The sequence below is a fragment of the Oreochromis aureus genome, linkage group 20 (assembly GCF_013358895.1).
Source record: "Oreochromis aureus strain Israel breed Guangdong linkage group 20, ZZ_aureus, whole genome shotgun sequence".
In the NCBI taxonomy this organism is placed as follows: domain Eukaryota; kingdom Metazoa; phylum Chordata; class Actinopteri; order Cichliformes; family Cichlidae; genus Oreochromis; species Oreochromis aureus.
Genome location: NC_052961.1, coordinates 13,206,411 through 13,220,135, shown reverse-complemented (window position 1 = coordinate 13,220,135; position 13,725 = coordinate 13,206,411). Strand labels below are relative to the sequence as shown.

General features: G+C 38.6%; 1 protein-coding gene across 3 annotated transcripts in view; it reads right to left on the bottom strand.

The window, feature by feature from the left end:
• The window catches only part of si:ch73-181d5.4, a 32,848-nt gene extending 19,578 nt beyond the window's left edge, over positions 1-13,270 (bottom strand). Inside the window, exons 1-7 of one of the 3 annotated variants that reach the window (XM_039603889.1) lie at positions 13,181-13,270; positions 9,767-9,849; positions 9,602-9,683; positions 8,353-9,514; positions 8,004-8,235; positions 7,585-7,887; positions 7,257-7,434 (exon numbers count right to left, since the gene is read on the bottom strand). In XM_039603889.1, coding sequence (XP_039459823.1) covers positions 7,257-7,434; positions 7,585-7,887; positions 8,004-8,235; positions 8,353-9,514; positions 9,602-9,650 — 1,924 coding nt within the window. In that variant the 5' untranslated portion in view covers positions 9,651-9,683; positions 9,767-9,849; positions 13,181-13,270. The other 2 variants (XM_039603891.1, XM_039603890.1) reach the window with 2 other exon arrangements.
• Positions 13,271-13,725: the final 455 nt, after the last annotated feature.

The window sequence follows — 13,725 nt, the reverse complement described above, 5'->3', positions numbered from 1 at the left end:
TGGTCATTAAACTGTTTTGTTTTTTTTCTCTTTAAACTAAGACGGCATAATGTTACTGATCTTTTCAAGTTCCCAACACAAAATCAAAATAGGGGTAAAAAGTAGGTTGAGAGCACTTCACACCAAATTTCACTGTACAAAAAAAAACCCAAAACGAGTTTAAAAATGTTTGTAAGCTGTGTTTCTAAATCTCTCCTTTTATAAATAAGAGACTCTTTAGCACTGTTCTGCTAAATATATATATATATATACACACACTGCTGGCAAGGCTCCGTGAGGGGAACACATCAAGGCAAGACTATCATTAGGCTGCTATTTATTTACACGTTCTTTTCATGTTATCATGGATCAGAATATATATAATGAATCATGTGGCTCACATTGGATTTTACCTCAGAGGGAAAAAATGGTATAGACAGATCCCTGTCAAAAGCCCAAGTAGGAAGTTTGCATAAGTCAAGTTTAGTTTCCTATACAATTAAATTGTAATCACTGGTAGATGGTACATTTTTAGTTCTCTCACACACACACACACACACACACACACACACACACACATTCAGGAGAAAATAGTGAATGCTTCAAACACAGTGCAAATATAGGTATGCTAGCACATATGTTTGCTTTCTGATGGAGAAAATCATTTAATTTTTCAAAATGATACTACTTAGAATAATATTCAATAATAAATACTCTAGGTTACTAATTCTGTGCTATCACACAAGAATGTCAAGAAATCTCCACATTGAGCAGATGTCAAAAATGTGAAATACTCAGAACATCAGCAGTGTTTTTTCCATGGTTGCACATTATTTGTTTGGCCAGTAGAGGGTGCTTGTGTTTTACAGTTAGGTTTGAGATGGTATTAAAAAGATTTGACTGTTGGAAAAAAAACACACTGAACATATACAGGCCTTTAGAAGCATGCAAGACACAACACTAAAGAGGTTTAAGATGCAGCCCCGAAAATAAAATAAAAATTTTAAAAAAATCTGCTGAGGCAAACTTTCTCAAAATGGAATTTAACAATCAAGTATTTGTGCTCTGATTCAAATTAAATATAATACAGCCCCCTCTTTTCTTGGTGTAAACAATCAAACGAATCAAAAGTCTTTCCCTCAACAGCTACACTACACACCATGTGATTGCAGCTTGGTGCTCAACCTGAAAACAGTGAAGTCTATGAGGACATATAGCTATAGTTTTCACACATGCAGCGCAGCTCCCAAACTTTTCTCAACACAGCCCAACAGAGCTGGATAGGAGAATGCACATAAATGTCCAGCACAGCTGGATTGAACATAAATTTTCTTCAGCCTGCCAGCTCCCTTTCCAAAGTCTGTGTGATGTCTGATTGCAGGCAGGTGAAAATGGCACAGGCAATGATTAAATGCATTCACAGTTTGTGAGTGGGTGTCATGTTTGTGTACACCCTTTCCAGGCAGCTCCTTCGTCCAAACCAAGCAGAATATTTTCAGAAGTGAGAAAGCATGAAGCAAACTATGACTATACATGAAGCCTGCTGTGTGCTACTTGTGAATAAAGGATGACTTTGGATAATATTTGGACCTCATTCTCCTGAAACTGTCTGGGCAACACGTGTGGTAATATCCTAAGAAATACTGTGGGAAAAAATGCTTGCATGGGCGTATGTTATCCAGAAAATCTCAGCAGGATTTCACAACTAATCATTCAAGTTGTCATATGAAAGCATTAGTCATGTGCAAGCTCTATGAATAGAAAATATCTGGTATTCATGCTTGCTTTGTGACATGTGTTTAGTGGAGTGGGCTGAAAGTTGGATGCTGGTTTGGGAAGTTTGGAAAAGTAAGAAATAAACTAAGCAAGAGCTTCACTCAGATCACATCTGATACAATTCATTACCATCATCACAAAAATCATGAAACCCATCGAATCACTCATCCATCACAATATGTGTGTGCAGCTACACAATCAATTGAAAAGCTATAATTACTAATTAAAGGCTTCTCCAATTAGAAAAGTTATTCAGGGAAATATTATTACATACTCTTAACGGTTACGAGTGTAAAGAATGGATGGAGACCACAGACATGGTCCCTTCCTGCAACCCCAAACTGATCACAATCCAACAAGGCTTTTCATGTTCAGCTTCATTGGTTTTGGGTTTTGTCATGCAACAATATGTGCTATGACACAAGTATGACAGGGACTACTGCAGCAGACCACTCAACTCCAGCAGAGTTTTGAAAAAAAAAGAAAAAAAAAGTCCAAATCCATTTGTACAAGAAAAATAAAGCAGGTAGAATTTTTTTTTATCCAGATGCAGTCAGTGCTCTAAATCAAGACTAAATACTGCAATGTACTATAGCATGTTTTGTCTTCATAGTCATAATTATCTTCAACTGAAATGGTTTGATTTATTGTAGGAATGTTGTTTTATTGTGTGACTAGCTTATTTTCATAGTGTGTACTATTTTAGAGGCACCTACAGAAGTAGCACGTCTATTCGATGTATTTTATAATCCAGCAACATTAAAAGGAATTCCAATTCTAAACTTTTTAACTTGAGAAAGATATGTTAAAATGGATTTTTATTCTTTGTTGTTTTCCCTGCCTACTGAGCAATTAACTTGAGACAGGACCTGTTGTAAATAGCAAACTTTTCGCGATGAATATGATCTTAGGTCAAGTTGATCAAATGTGCAGCAACAGTGATAAACGCTGCTCAAGATCAAAAATTTTGGTTCTGTATTGTTTCCTTTGGTGTTTTAAGAACTATTCTTTTTTTCTATGAATGTATCTGTGTGAAAACAGTATCTTCAGACACCCAAACTACAGAACCTTTCTTTTTTCTTTTCATTTTAACAATGCCATGCACTGACTTCCAGCGGTACAGAAAAACTTCTTTAAAGCATTTTGGATCTAACACAGAACTTTCATCTCTTTCCAAAACAGAAATAAAAGAATTATCAATACACGAAGCAATACTACTGTTCAGCGTACAGACACTAGACTATTTTGCCTGCTTTTCAGCGTGTTTGGTGAAACATTATGTGGTTTAATTTGCTTGGTAGCGCACTATGCATTTTTCAGAGTAGTGCTAAAATTCCAAAGAAAAATGGGATAAGAATGATCGCCTTTTTGGATTGGTGTATCTGAGAGCAAAAATGCTAACTTGCTGTTCCATGTACTGTATCACCAATAATGAAAACTAATGGGACACAGACGGAAAACCTATCTTAGCTGATTTCATTTACTATCCAAAGGAAACCTCATCCATTCCATCACTGTTCTGCAACTATGAAGAGGGTCAACGCCCATGAACCATGCTTTCAGCTTTGCAATAACATGCTCTTTCCTTTGCTTGTTACGTTACATGAAAGAAGTTACATCTTTCTGAAAGGTGCAAATGTTTATTGAGGGGACAGCTAGAAATGCAATTTGTTATATATACACTGATGGAAAAGAAATTCTGCATACCAAGTGGAAACAAAGAAAAATTTTTGTCTTCCAATTTAGGAGTACCAATGTAATTAATATGATTAGAAAAAACAGTGAGAGATCCCTGAGAGTACTTTGATGGTGGGCAGGGGCAATCCTCTACAAACTCCTCCTTACACAAAGGTAAAAGGCATACGAGTTCAGCGTTCCATTTCTGAGTCGGCTCGTGTTGCAGCAATGGAATTGTGCAGAATATCATCACATGCAGTGACACCACAGTTCAACGGGTCATACTTGACTGCTGCGATCACAATCGCCCTGAGGAAAAACTGGTGCAAAAATGATGTCTCAGCCTGCATCGCTGTCTGATCTCTATCCCACTGAGACACTCTGTGGCACAGGACAAAAGCTGGAGATATGACTCCGAGCCATCAGCTTTTGCCAGAATTGTGCCAGTGATCACACAGCTCCACATTCAGAGGCTCACTGATTCCATGAGGCATTAAGCAGTGGCTACCACCAGTGATCAACCATGTTTCTGATGGGCTGCTGGGCAGCTACTGTAAATGGAGTCAATGTTTTCAAGAAACTTACTGTTTTGATCTCTTGAGTTGTTTTGTGTGTGTTTGTGCAAGTGTGTAGACTAGACTTCCTTTGCCATCAGTATATATACGGACTTAAATTCCATACTTCCATCTTTCTCCCTCTTTTACCTATTTATATCTTTCAAAATGTGAGAAAGACATGATATTGTTATCTTGTCATAAGCAGACTATTTTAATCTCGACATTTGTTGTTTTCACCTTTGTGTTTTTTAGTCTGTTGAGTAATTTTGCTAAATTTAAATTTTGACAGTCCAGTCAAGTTGGGCCAGAGCTCGAAGTTCATGAAATCAGGGCAGTGTTGTTGTTAATGTGTATAAAATTGTAAAAGAATATGGTTTGTATATGTTTGAGAGAGCAAAAAAGAGTGTAGGGATTTGACATTTTAAGCTAAATGTAGGATAACATGGCCTAAGTAAGGTTATTTAACACTATGAATGTACCAGGTTTGAAAAAAAAAGAAAAAGAAAAAGAAAGATGTACCTCTTTCATTCCCAGTTTTGTGTGTGTGTGTGTGTGTGTGTGTGTGTGTGTGTGTGTGTGTGTGCACGCGTGTGTGCATTGTGAAGTATTTTTTCTTCATTTGCAGCAGTGTGAAGACTTTTCTCAGAGGAATGGAGCCTTTTGCTGACAGTGGCCAGCTGACACTTCAAAATCTTCATGAATCCTTCAGTCCCCTCCTCCTCTTCCTCCTCCATACCAGCTGCAGCATCTCTATTGATTCCAAATCCTATCCAACTTAAGGCTGGTGTGTCTGTGAAATGACTGATCCAAGAGTGTGTGCTTGTGGTTGTTTGTGTGTTGACGACTGAAGGCATTGGAAGTTGGAAAAATAAAGTTTTCCTTGAAATACCCGAAAAGTTGCGTGACAGTGAGACAGAGAGGTTTTCAACTTGTGTATGCGTATGTAACACAAAGGGTAGATTATGCTCCAATGTTGACTGCCCACAAAATAAATCAGGAAGATGCTGCATGTTGGAGGAATCAGACCACTGTCTGAAAGCAAAATGCATCCTTATGGCAGGGTGGCTGGAATATTGGGGCACTTCTTTGAACAGACGATCAACTTTGAGAAAATGATACCATCTGGGCACTTGAGACATCATTATGAGGACTTCACAAAGCCAGTGTACTTGATGGCATTGTGGAGCAGTGTGTGTTTGGTGGTTTAATGTGGTTTGATGTGCAGGAGATTTAGTTTAATACATGTAAACCAAGGGATACCAAAAACTGGAATGTTTAATGTTATCTATGGTCAAACCAGCAGCAGGACAGCTGCAGCAGGTCTATACAGTGTTTGAACTGCAGTCTTGAAAAGAGGTCTGCTTTCTTACAGGAGTTGGAAAACATGCATGTCATTTAGACGAGTGTATCCTAACTTGTTAAATAGTAAACAATCCACTCTTAACCATCGTATGTTGGCTGCATTTGATTTGAGAAGAAGAACTTGTATATCTAGCCCTATCAAAATTATTTCAGAAACCAAAACCTTTCGTACTTTGATTTAGTTTTGAAAGTATATTTTTTTATCCATTTAAAATTTCTTTCTGTTTAAGACTTAACCTTGTTAAGGAAACGTTCTGCATAAATAAAGTTTCTTATTATTATTCAACACTGAAAAAAAGAAAGCCTCATATCAATTTTCATAAAAACAAGCTTTTGGGCAAAGACCTACAGGAATGTCTTATATAGTGTGGAATAAAATAAAATATATGGAATGTAGTGTTTATTGTATGTCGCAATGCACCATATTACTGTTATAAGTTGACGATGACTTACCCATTGCACTTGTCTTCTAACAATTTTCTAACTTAATATAAAGAACTAAAGATGCTTTATACTAACTTTTATAATCTTATACACTAGTGTGGAATAAAATAAAATATATGGAATGTAAACTGTTTATTGTATGTCACAATGCACCATATTATATGTTATAAGCCAAATAACTATATTTGAAGATGACTTACCCATTGCACTTGTCTTCTTAACAATTTTTTCCCATAACTTCAATATAAAGAACTAACTTCAGAGATGCTATTATACTAACTTTTATAAAATAGAACAAACATTTCATTGTTACACAAAATATTAATTCAAAAATGTTGGAATAAAGACAAAATTAAAACAATATCAAATATAAAAGAAATATAATACTTTGTTGTATAGCTTTTCAAACAGTTTTACATTGGAGCCACAACAGCCGAATTCAAAGAGATTGAATCCTTTCTGTTTTTGTCAGTTTTAAAAGTTTTTTCTTTGAGTATGCATTTTTCTTTTTCCTTCATTATGCACGGCTGCAAAACAAATTCCCTTATATGCTGCGGCTGTGATTGGTTCGGCTAAAGAGACAAGAGATGAGGCATCTATCGAATCAATTACATCTAAAACTGATATTTCATGAATCTTTGTGTTTTACTTTTCTTTAAAAAAACAAATCTCATAACAATGTCATTATACTGCATGGCCAGACATCTATAATGGAAACTTTCAGTTTCTGATGCTACTACTTGTTATATTTGAATTTTAGAGAATATAATAAAAAACAGAATGCACAAGAGTGCTTAAATTATTAAATAATGAGTAATGCTGTGAATATGGGAGCACCATGCTAGATCTAAGCATTACTGTATGTTTTATGTGCTGTTTATGGTACAAAAAGATTTATAAAGCTTCGCTGATTGTTCCATCCATCAATTTAAGAGAAAGTATGTCTTCAGGAGCCCTTTGGGTCACAATGTTTGTAGAATTAGAGATCATCCCAACAATAACTTGGTTCCAGCTTGCATTCATATAGTTTTACATTTGCAAAAGGTTTAGACAAAGATCAACTCATTGTTTGAACACATAGTCACCAAGCGCAGCTGTGTGTTGCTCATTTAGGGATTTTTGTTATGACACGGTTTTTATATGCATGTGTTTCGGTAAGACTGGCATTCTGACTTGTCGAGATTGTTTCACGAGAACATCTGTGGTACTGCAACTGAACAGGGGAATTATAAAAGTGAACATACTTACCCACTGCTGACCCCTGCTATGAACCAAGGAATAAGTAAAAATGTGTGTGTGTGTGTGTGTGTGTGTGTGTGCGCGCACGCGAGCGCACTTGTGTATGGTTTCATTGCGAATTCTATTGATTCAAAAGGGGAAGGTAAATCTGTAATTCTGAAACAGGCACTTTGTGCATGGTGTGTAAACTGCTTGAATGTGTGAGTATAGAATGATACATACACGCTGTGTGTAAGTTTGATGCTGGTGTGGAGGTAGCCTGAGCTTCTGTGAGTCTGGGGTCACAGATGACAGGAGATGCAGCCGCCTCCTGCTCACTATCATCCTCCTTTTTCTCCTCCTCACCTCGCAGCTCAGCTTTTTCTGCTAGCCTCTTTGATGTCCGACTTGACCTTTGAGCCTATGATTGAAATGTTTACATAGGGTGAAAAAATAAGATTTTTCAGTTACTGAAACTAACTACCTGAAACTACAGAAATGACCCCAAGATGAAAATCTATTACCCACACACCTCAATACTCTTCTCAGTCTGCAAGCTAATTTTTCTTACCTTTGCAGCAGGTCTGGACATGGAAGCTTTTCTCTGTGCCCGTCCTTTGGATTTGGGCACCTTAGGGCCAGAGAGTGTCTTCATAGTGACAGCAGCATGCTGAAGGATGCAGTCATTGCCACAGTAAACAGAATCTGGCAGTGCTTGTTTAGAGCAACCAGGTCCAATGCACACGGGAAGAGAGCTATCCATCTCCATCTCAGGCTCAGGTTCAGCTTCAGGTTGAGCATCAGGGTCTGGCCTTGCTTCAATACCCTGCTCTTGCTCCTCCTCCTCTGTTTCTTCCTCTACCACTACAGTCTGCTGAAAACAGATGTTCATCTTAAATCCAGAGAGCAAACTTCCTTCATGAAAATCATCTATCGCACGTATGTGGTCACACAGGTAAAGACTGATGACAACCCAAATGAAATTCAAACCTTAACTGTTTGCTGGTCCTCTTGCCCTTCTTCAACAGTAGGACTTTGTGTCAAGCATTCAGGAAAGCTAAGCTCAGGGTCTGGCTGAGGGTGAGACTCAGACTGGCTCTGTTTCTTTATAGTGCAAGGCGGGCAGACGTACTCTTGCATACTCTGACGGCCTTGCGTCTCACTGACACCGACGCATTCACCGTGGAACCACTCCTGGCAGCTGTCACAGCAGATCATAAACCTTTAAAAAGCAGTGAATAGACAATAGGAAGTGAAAATGGTACACAGCTGAACTATGCAAATCATCCGAAAGAACAGCTCAGCCTAAGAAATCCAATTACTACATATAAACATGTACCTCTTATCTTGTTTCTGTCTGCAGATGCAGAACAGAGCATTTGAGTCATATCCTTCATTGTGTGATATGCTTGAAAACTCTTCTGTATTTTTAGCATCTTTCTTCTCCTCCTCCTCCGGCACTTCATCAAACTGACCGGGAGTTAGCTCAGGAATCTGATCAAAGTCACTGTCTATGATCATGCAGTCTGAGTTTGATTGCTGAGCAGGACTTAGAGCTGTATCAAAGAGAGCAGCCGAACCCTCTTTTTCAGGAGGACTTTGTGGATCAGTTTCTTTTTCCACTTCTTGTAAATGCTGTTGCTCAGCTAAACTAACCAGCACCACATCATCATCACTGTCCTTATCATCTGCAATGGTTGACTGAAACTCCACAGCCCTCCCCTTTCCTCTACCCCTCCCTCTACCTTTGCCCCTACCTCTTCCTCTACCTCTCCCCTTTCCTCTGGCCTTTCCCTTTCCTCCTTTCCCTCCTCTAGCTTTCGTGTCTTCCTGTCTGCTATTAGAAGCCAGCTGTTCCTTAATCTGTAGCAAAGTCATTTCATCACTATCCTCTTCGTGACTTGAGATTAAAACCACATCATGGATCTCTTCTCCCTCTGCATTGTCAGAAGCAACTGGCTGCACAATCTCCATGTCATCCATGTTATCAGCCATCTCAGTTTCATCTATAACCTGTGGATTAGGGGACTCAATGGCTTCAGTGGCTTCTAAAATGTCAGGAACTGCCAGTTCATCTGACATTGTTAGTGACAGGCCCTCACTGCCCCCAAGCAGTGTGAAGGCAGTGTGGAAAGCAGACCCAAAATCCTGCCATAAGCTGGGATCAAGGCTGCCTCCTGCAGAAGTTTCTGAACCAGTTTTGCTATTCTCAGAGACAGGTGAGGATGGGGCAGACCACTGAAGTTCATCAATAACACTCCTTGCTGTACGAGTAGCCTTCTGGGTGGTGGGGGTCTCTGTAGCGGTCTGGGCTGCTGTTTGGTTAGTTCGACGATTTCTGCCTCGTCGAACAATTGGAGGACTGTAGGTTAGGTCTCCAACCTCCTCCATGAATTCCCTTCTTGCAATGGTTGTTCGTCGAAACCCCCAAGACTTTCTAACCTGTGACAAGGTCGGCCTAACACTTGACTCGGCCTCTTCTGAGGGCATCTGCCGTTCGTCTGTAGATAATCAGAAAGAAATTGATTTAACAAAAAAAGAAGCAACACCCACTTTTCACCTTTAGGCAACTGGCAGGCTGATTGTACCTGAATTATTATTATCATCAGCGACATTGGTGTTGTCCATCATGTCCATGCTGACATTTAAAGGAAGCCACGCTGTTCAAACCTACAAGATCCTTTTAGTTATTGTCTGTAAACTATGTTTACAATTCACTAAGTTGAACAAGAAATAAAACAGAAAACACGTACCTGTGCAAAGTGTATGCACAGCTGCAAACACCAAATGTGTTTAGGGTGTGTAAAGAGTCATCCCAATGTTTCTTGCTGTGAACCTGTAAAAATCATGGATGGAGAAAAAAACCCAAACCAATTTACATTAGAGACAGGTGATTAAAAAAAATATGCAAAAACAATTTAGTTAAAAAGCTCAACTCCAACTCCACTTATTCATTAGCACCACAGACAGTTTCAACACTAAGGATTTAAAAGCTTCATGGAAGGAGGATTTCTGATACCCTGTATTAACTTTAGCTCCTGACCAGCTAATGGGTCTCTTTGACATGAACTCCTACTCAATACTCTGACTGCATCTTAATTTATGAAAGTGAGCAATGGAAGCCTTACACTATGCAATGTTCATGTATAATTTTTAACACAAGTCTAAACCTCATACAGTTGCCTTAAAAGATAGGCAGGCACAAGATTGTGTTTATGCATCCATCTCCTTGAACTTCATGCACCTTGATTTGGAGCAACAACAAGTGGGGAAAACCACTATTCACCAATATTTGTTCACCTTGTAGTAACATTCCAATGCATGACATGTTGCTTAAACACAAATACTGTTTTGATGTGTATACACACTTCCAAGATCACTTGCACAGTGGTCTCCATTGCTGTTGTGGGTATGTCTGAACAAACCATGAGGGTCACCAATTTATGAATTGAAAAATGTTAAAGTCCTGAACTACTGTAAGTGTAAAAAAGTTTTCCCATGACTCAATAAAAGACCTAATAGCGTATATAACTACCTTTAGTCGTATTTAGTGGAAGTAATTTTCTGTACTCTTTATCAGTTTCTCACATCATTGTGGAGAAACTTTGGACCTCTCTTCTTTACAATGTTTCAGTTCACTCAGGTTTACAGGCATTCTCTAATGTACTGATCTCCTAAAGAACCGCCACAGCATTTCAGTCAAGCTGAGGTCTGGATTTTGACCGGGCCATAGCAACACCATGTTTCTGTATTTCTCTGAACCATTCTGTTGTAGGTTTGCTGGTGTGTTTGAGGTCCTTGTCCTGTTGCATGACCCAATGTCAGCCAACCTTTTGCTGACAGACAGAAGGCCTCAATTTTGAGTCCAAGTACTGTGGTATATAGAAGAGTTCATGGTTGACTCAATGACTGCAAGGTCCCCAGGTCCTATGGCTGCAAAACAACCCCAAATCATCATCCCTCCACCGCTGTGATTCACAGTGGGTATGAGGAATTTGTGCTTACATGTCAGCATAGTCTTGGAGTTTGTTCTAATGCAATTTTGTAAACCTAAGCTATGCTGCCATGACTTTTATAAAGAAAAGAGACTTTCTCTTGGCAACCCTTCCAAATAAGCCATACTTAAGTCATTTCTAATTGTACTGTTATAAACATTTAACATATTGAGGCCTTTAGAGTGTGAGATGTAGCTCTCATTTTTTTGTGTGTTTTTTTCTTCGGGCATTGCATTGCTTGAGCATTTCTTTGAGCATGTCTTGATGTATGCTCAATCATCCAGAAAGAAAGAAAGAAATGCTGACATTCAAAGGAAGCCACGCTGTTCAAACCCAGAAGAAATCCCAAAAAGTTGTAGCGTTTTCAGTGGAAGATACGTTTCATCGGTCATCCAAGTGACTTCTTCAGTCTCAGCCTGAAGAAGTCACATGAGTGAAGAAATGTTTTTCACATCCAGATGAACAGAATCAACATTTGGGATTTCTTTGAGCACTGACCTTAAAGTGATTTTGCATGGATATCCACTTCTGGTACTGTGTTAACATGATAATGATCAGTTAATCAAGTGTATTTTTTTTTAGCACCACCTGGCTTCTCCTTACCCTCTTAATTTTTATGAAAACATTAAAGGAGTACTTAGTTTTTCACAGGACTGCATAGAGTCCACGTTCTTTTTCACATGACTGCATTCCATGCCTGAAACGAGCATTTGTTCATTGTACACTTAGTTACATGGATTTCTCCAACATCAGACACTTTCAAAACCCCTTTGAAAACCCTTTTTTTCCTTTGGCTTTTAAATCAGACTGAGTTACTTTTTTTTATCTGTCCTGTGTTCTTCATGTTTTTTCACTTTGTGTTTTCAGTTTTTTCAATCTCTTACCTATATCCCATAACCACATCATTTTCTGGAACTTTGGTCAACAAGTGTTTTTAAAATTTGCTTACGAATAAATCTGACTTGACAACTTACAGGCAGCCAATCAAATCAACCTATATTTTAACTGTGAAACAACTGGATTTGATTTTTTAACAATGCCAACATTGGGCTTAATCCATCTGACACGCAAAGATGTCAGTACATTTACTCAAGCACTGTACAAGTGCTTTCTTTGGACTGCATTTAAATGTTTTCCACTTCTGAATTGGGTGTATGTGGGAAATGTACATGAAATAATGATATTTTACAATGCGGCTTAAATACAATTTGTAGCAAAATCTGTACTTTTTGCTCAAGTAGATTTGTTGGAAGGTTACAGATACCTTTAAGCTAAGATAAGGTAAGATTAAACCACATAACACACAGTCATGTTAACAATATCTTTGAATCATTTTCGGAGTTTTAAATAGAAACAAACTGCATATTAATACATTAATAACTATATAATTTAACAAACTGTAGGATACAGTTGTAAAAAGAGGGGTGAAATGTTGTTTAATGTGTATAATTTATCACCTTAGCCTTTGTACTTTTGAGGATTTAACTTGTATTAAGTCTTCCCATACTGCCACAGTAAAGGAAAAGATGTTTGCACTTTTTACAGCACTGCACATCTGTAAACACGTGCTGTGTCCCTGTTTTGCTTCGTAGACAAATTACTTTGTTGAGTTTAAAATTCAGCTCGGCTGAAGTCTGCATGAACAGTTTATGAGATGCAACTCGCAGAGACGTTTATGGTGATCAAATTCACAGTTCATTTTCTCACTTTGGTTAATTTCTGAGCTCTACTTGCTGCTAATGTTACCCGGTGCAACCAGCTGCTGTGTTCACTGATGCTTCACATTGCAAAACTGGCCTGCTAGGAGCGATACGTTTATGCAAAAACTCAGCAAAGACTGGCTGGGAAGTCCATAATGTTCCTGTACTCCAAATGAAACCACAGCACGTACTAATTTAACTGCCACACCTAATTCAGTTTTAAAACCGCAAACGAAACGTCCTTGCCCTGAAACCCCGCAAACACTCACAAGTTATTCCATAAAGGTAAAAGAGAGGCGTCTTCTGTGTGGTGGCGACGACATTGTTCTCTGCAGCTAGCGTAGCTAAAGCTAAACTTGAGCTTCTAAATCACCTGTTAATAAATACTCTACGCGGCAGCGCTACGTCTCATTAGCGATACCGACTACAGAATTAAATGCTGAACGCCCGTACACAGACACGGAAATCATACCTTCGATGTAATTTATAAATTTTCCAGCTATGGTTTGAGTCGCTCGGCAACCTAGCTAGTACCCACAGTACAGCCTTCCATTTTCTGGACCTTGCTGCAACATACTCTCGCGAGAAGTATTCGCATGGAGAGCGACGTGGTTTCTTCTTCGTCCGCCGTTCACTGGGTTTGAAGAGGATGTCCAACACTGAGGTCTACTGTGCTAAAATAAATAACGTCAAATATGTTTAGTGCTTGTGTTATTTTAGTTTTCCATTACGAGTTTTTTTTATCAGTTTGGTTTCTATTAATTTCTAAAGTGAATGTGTTTGAAATGTGTTTCGTTTTTTTTATTTGTGTTGATTTTTGCATTTTTCTCAGCCTTGTCTCTAATTTTGTCACCAAAGGGCTCAACCAGTGCTGTCCCTCTGATGTACTCATTCCTAATTTTGTTCACTCCCAGTGAATATCTGTCTCCTTATGTCAGTGCCACCCTCTCCAAACTACACTTCAAAGGACCCCCTCCACCATGCCTGCATTCTCTTCACCTCTCTTGTGGCACTGTC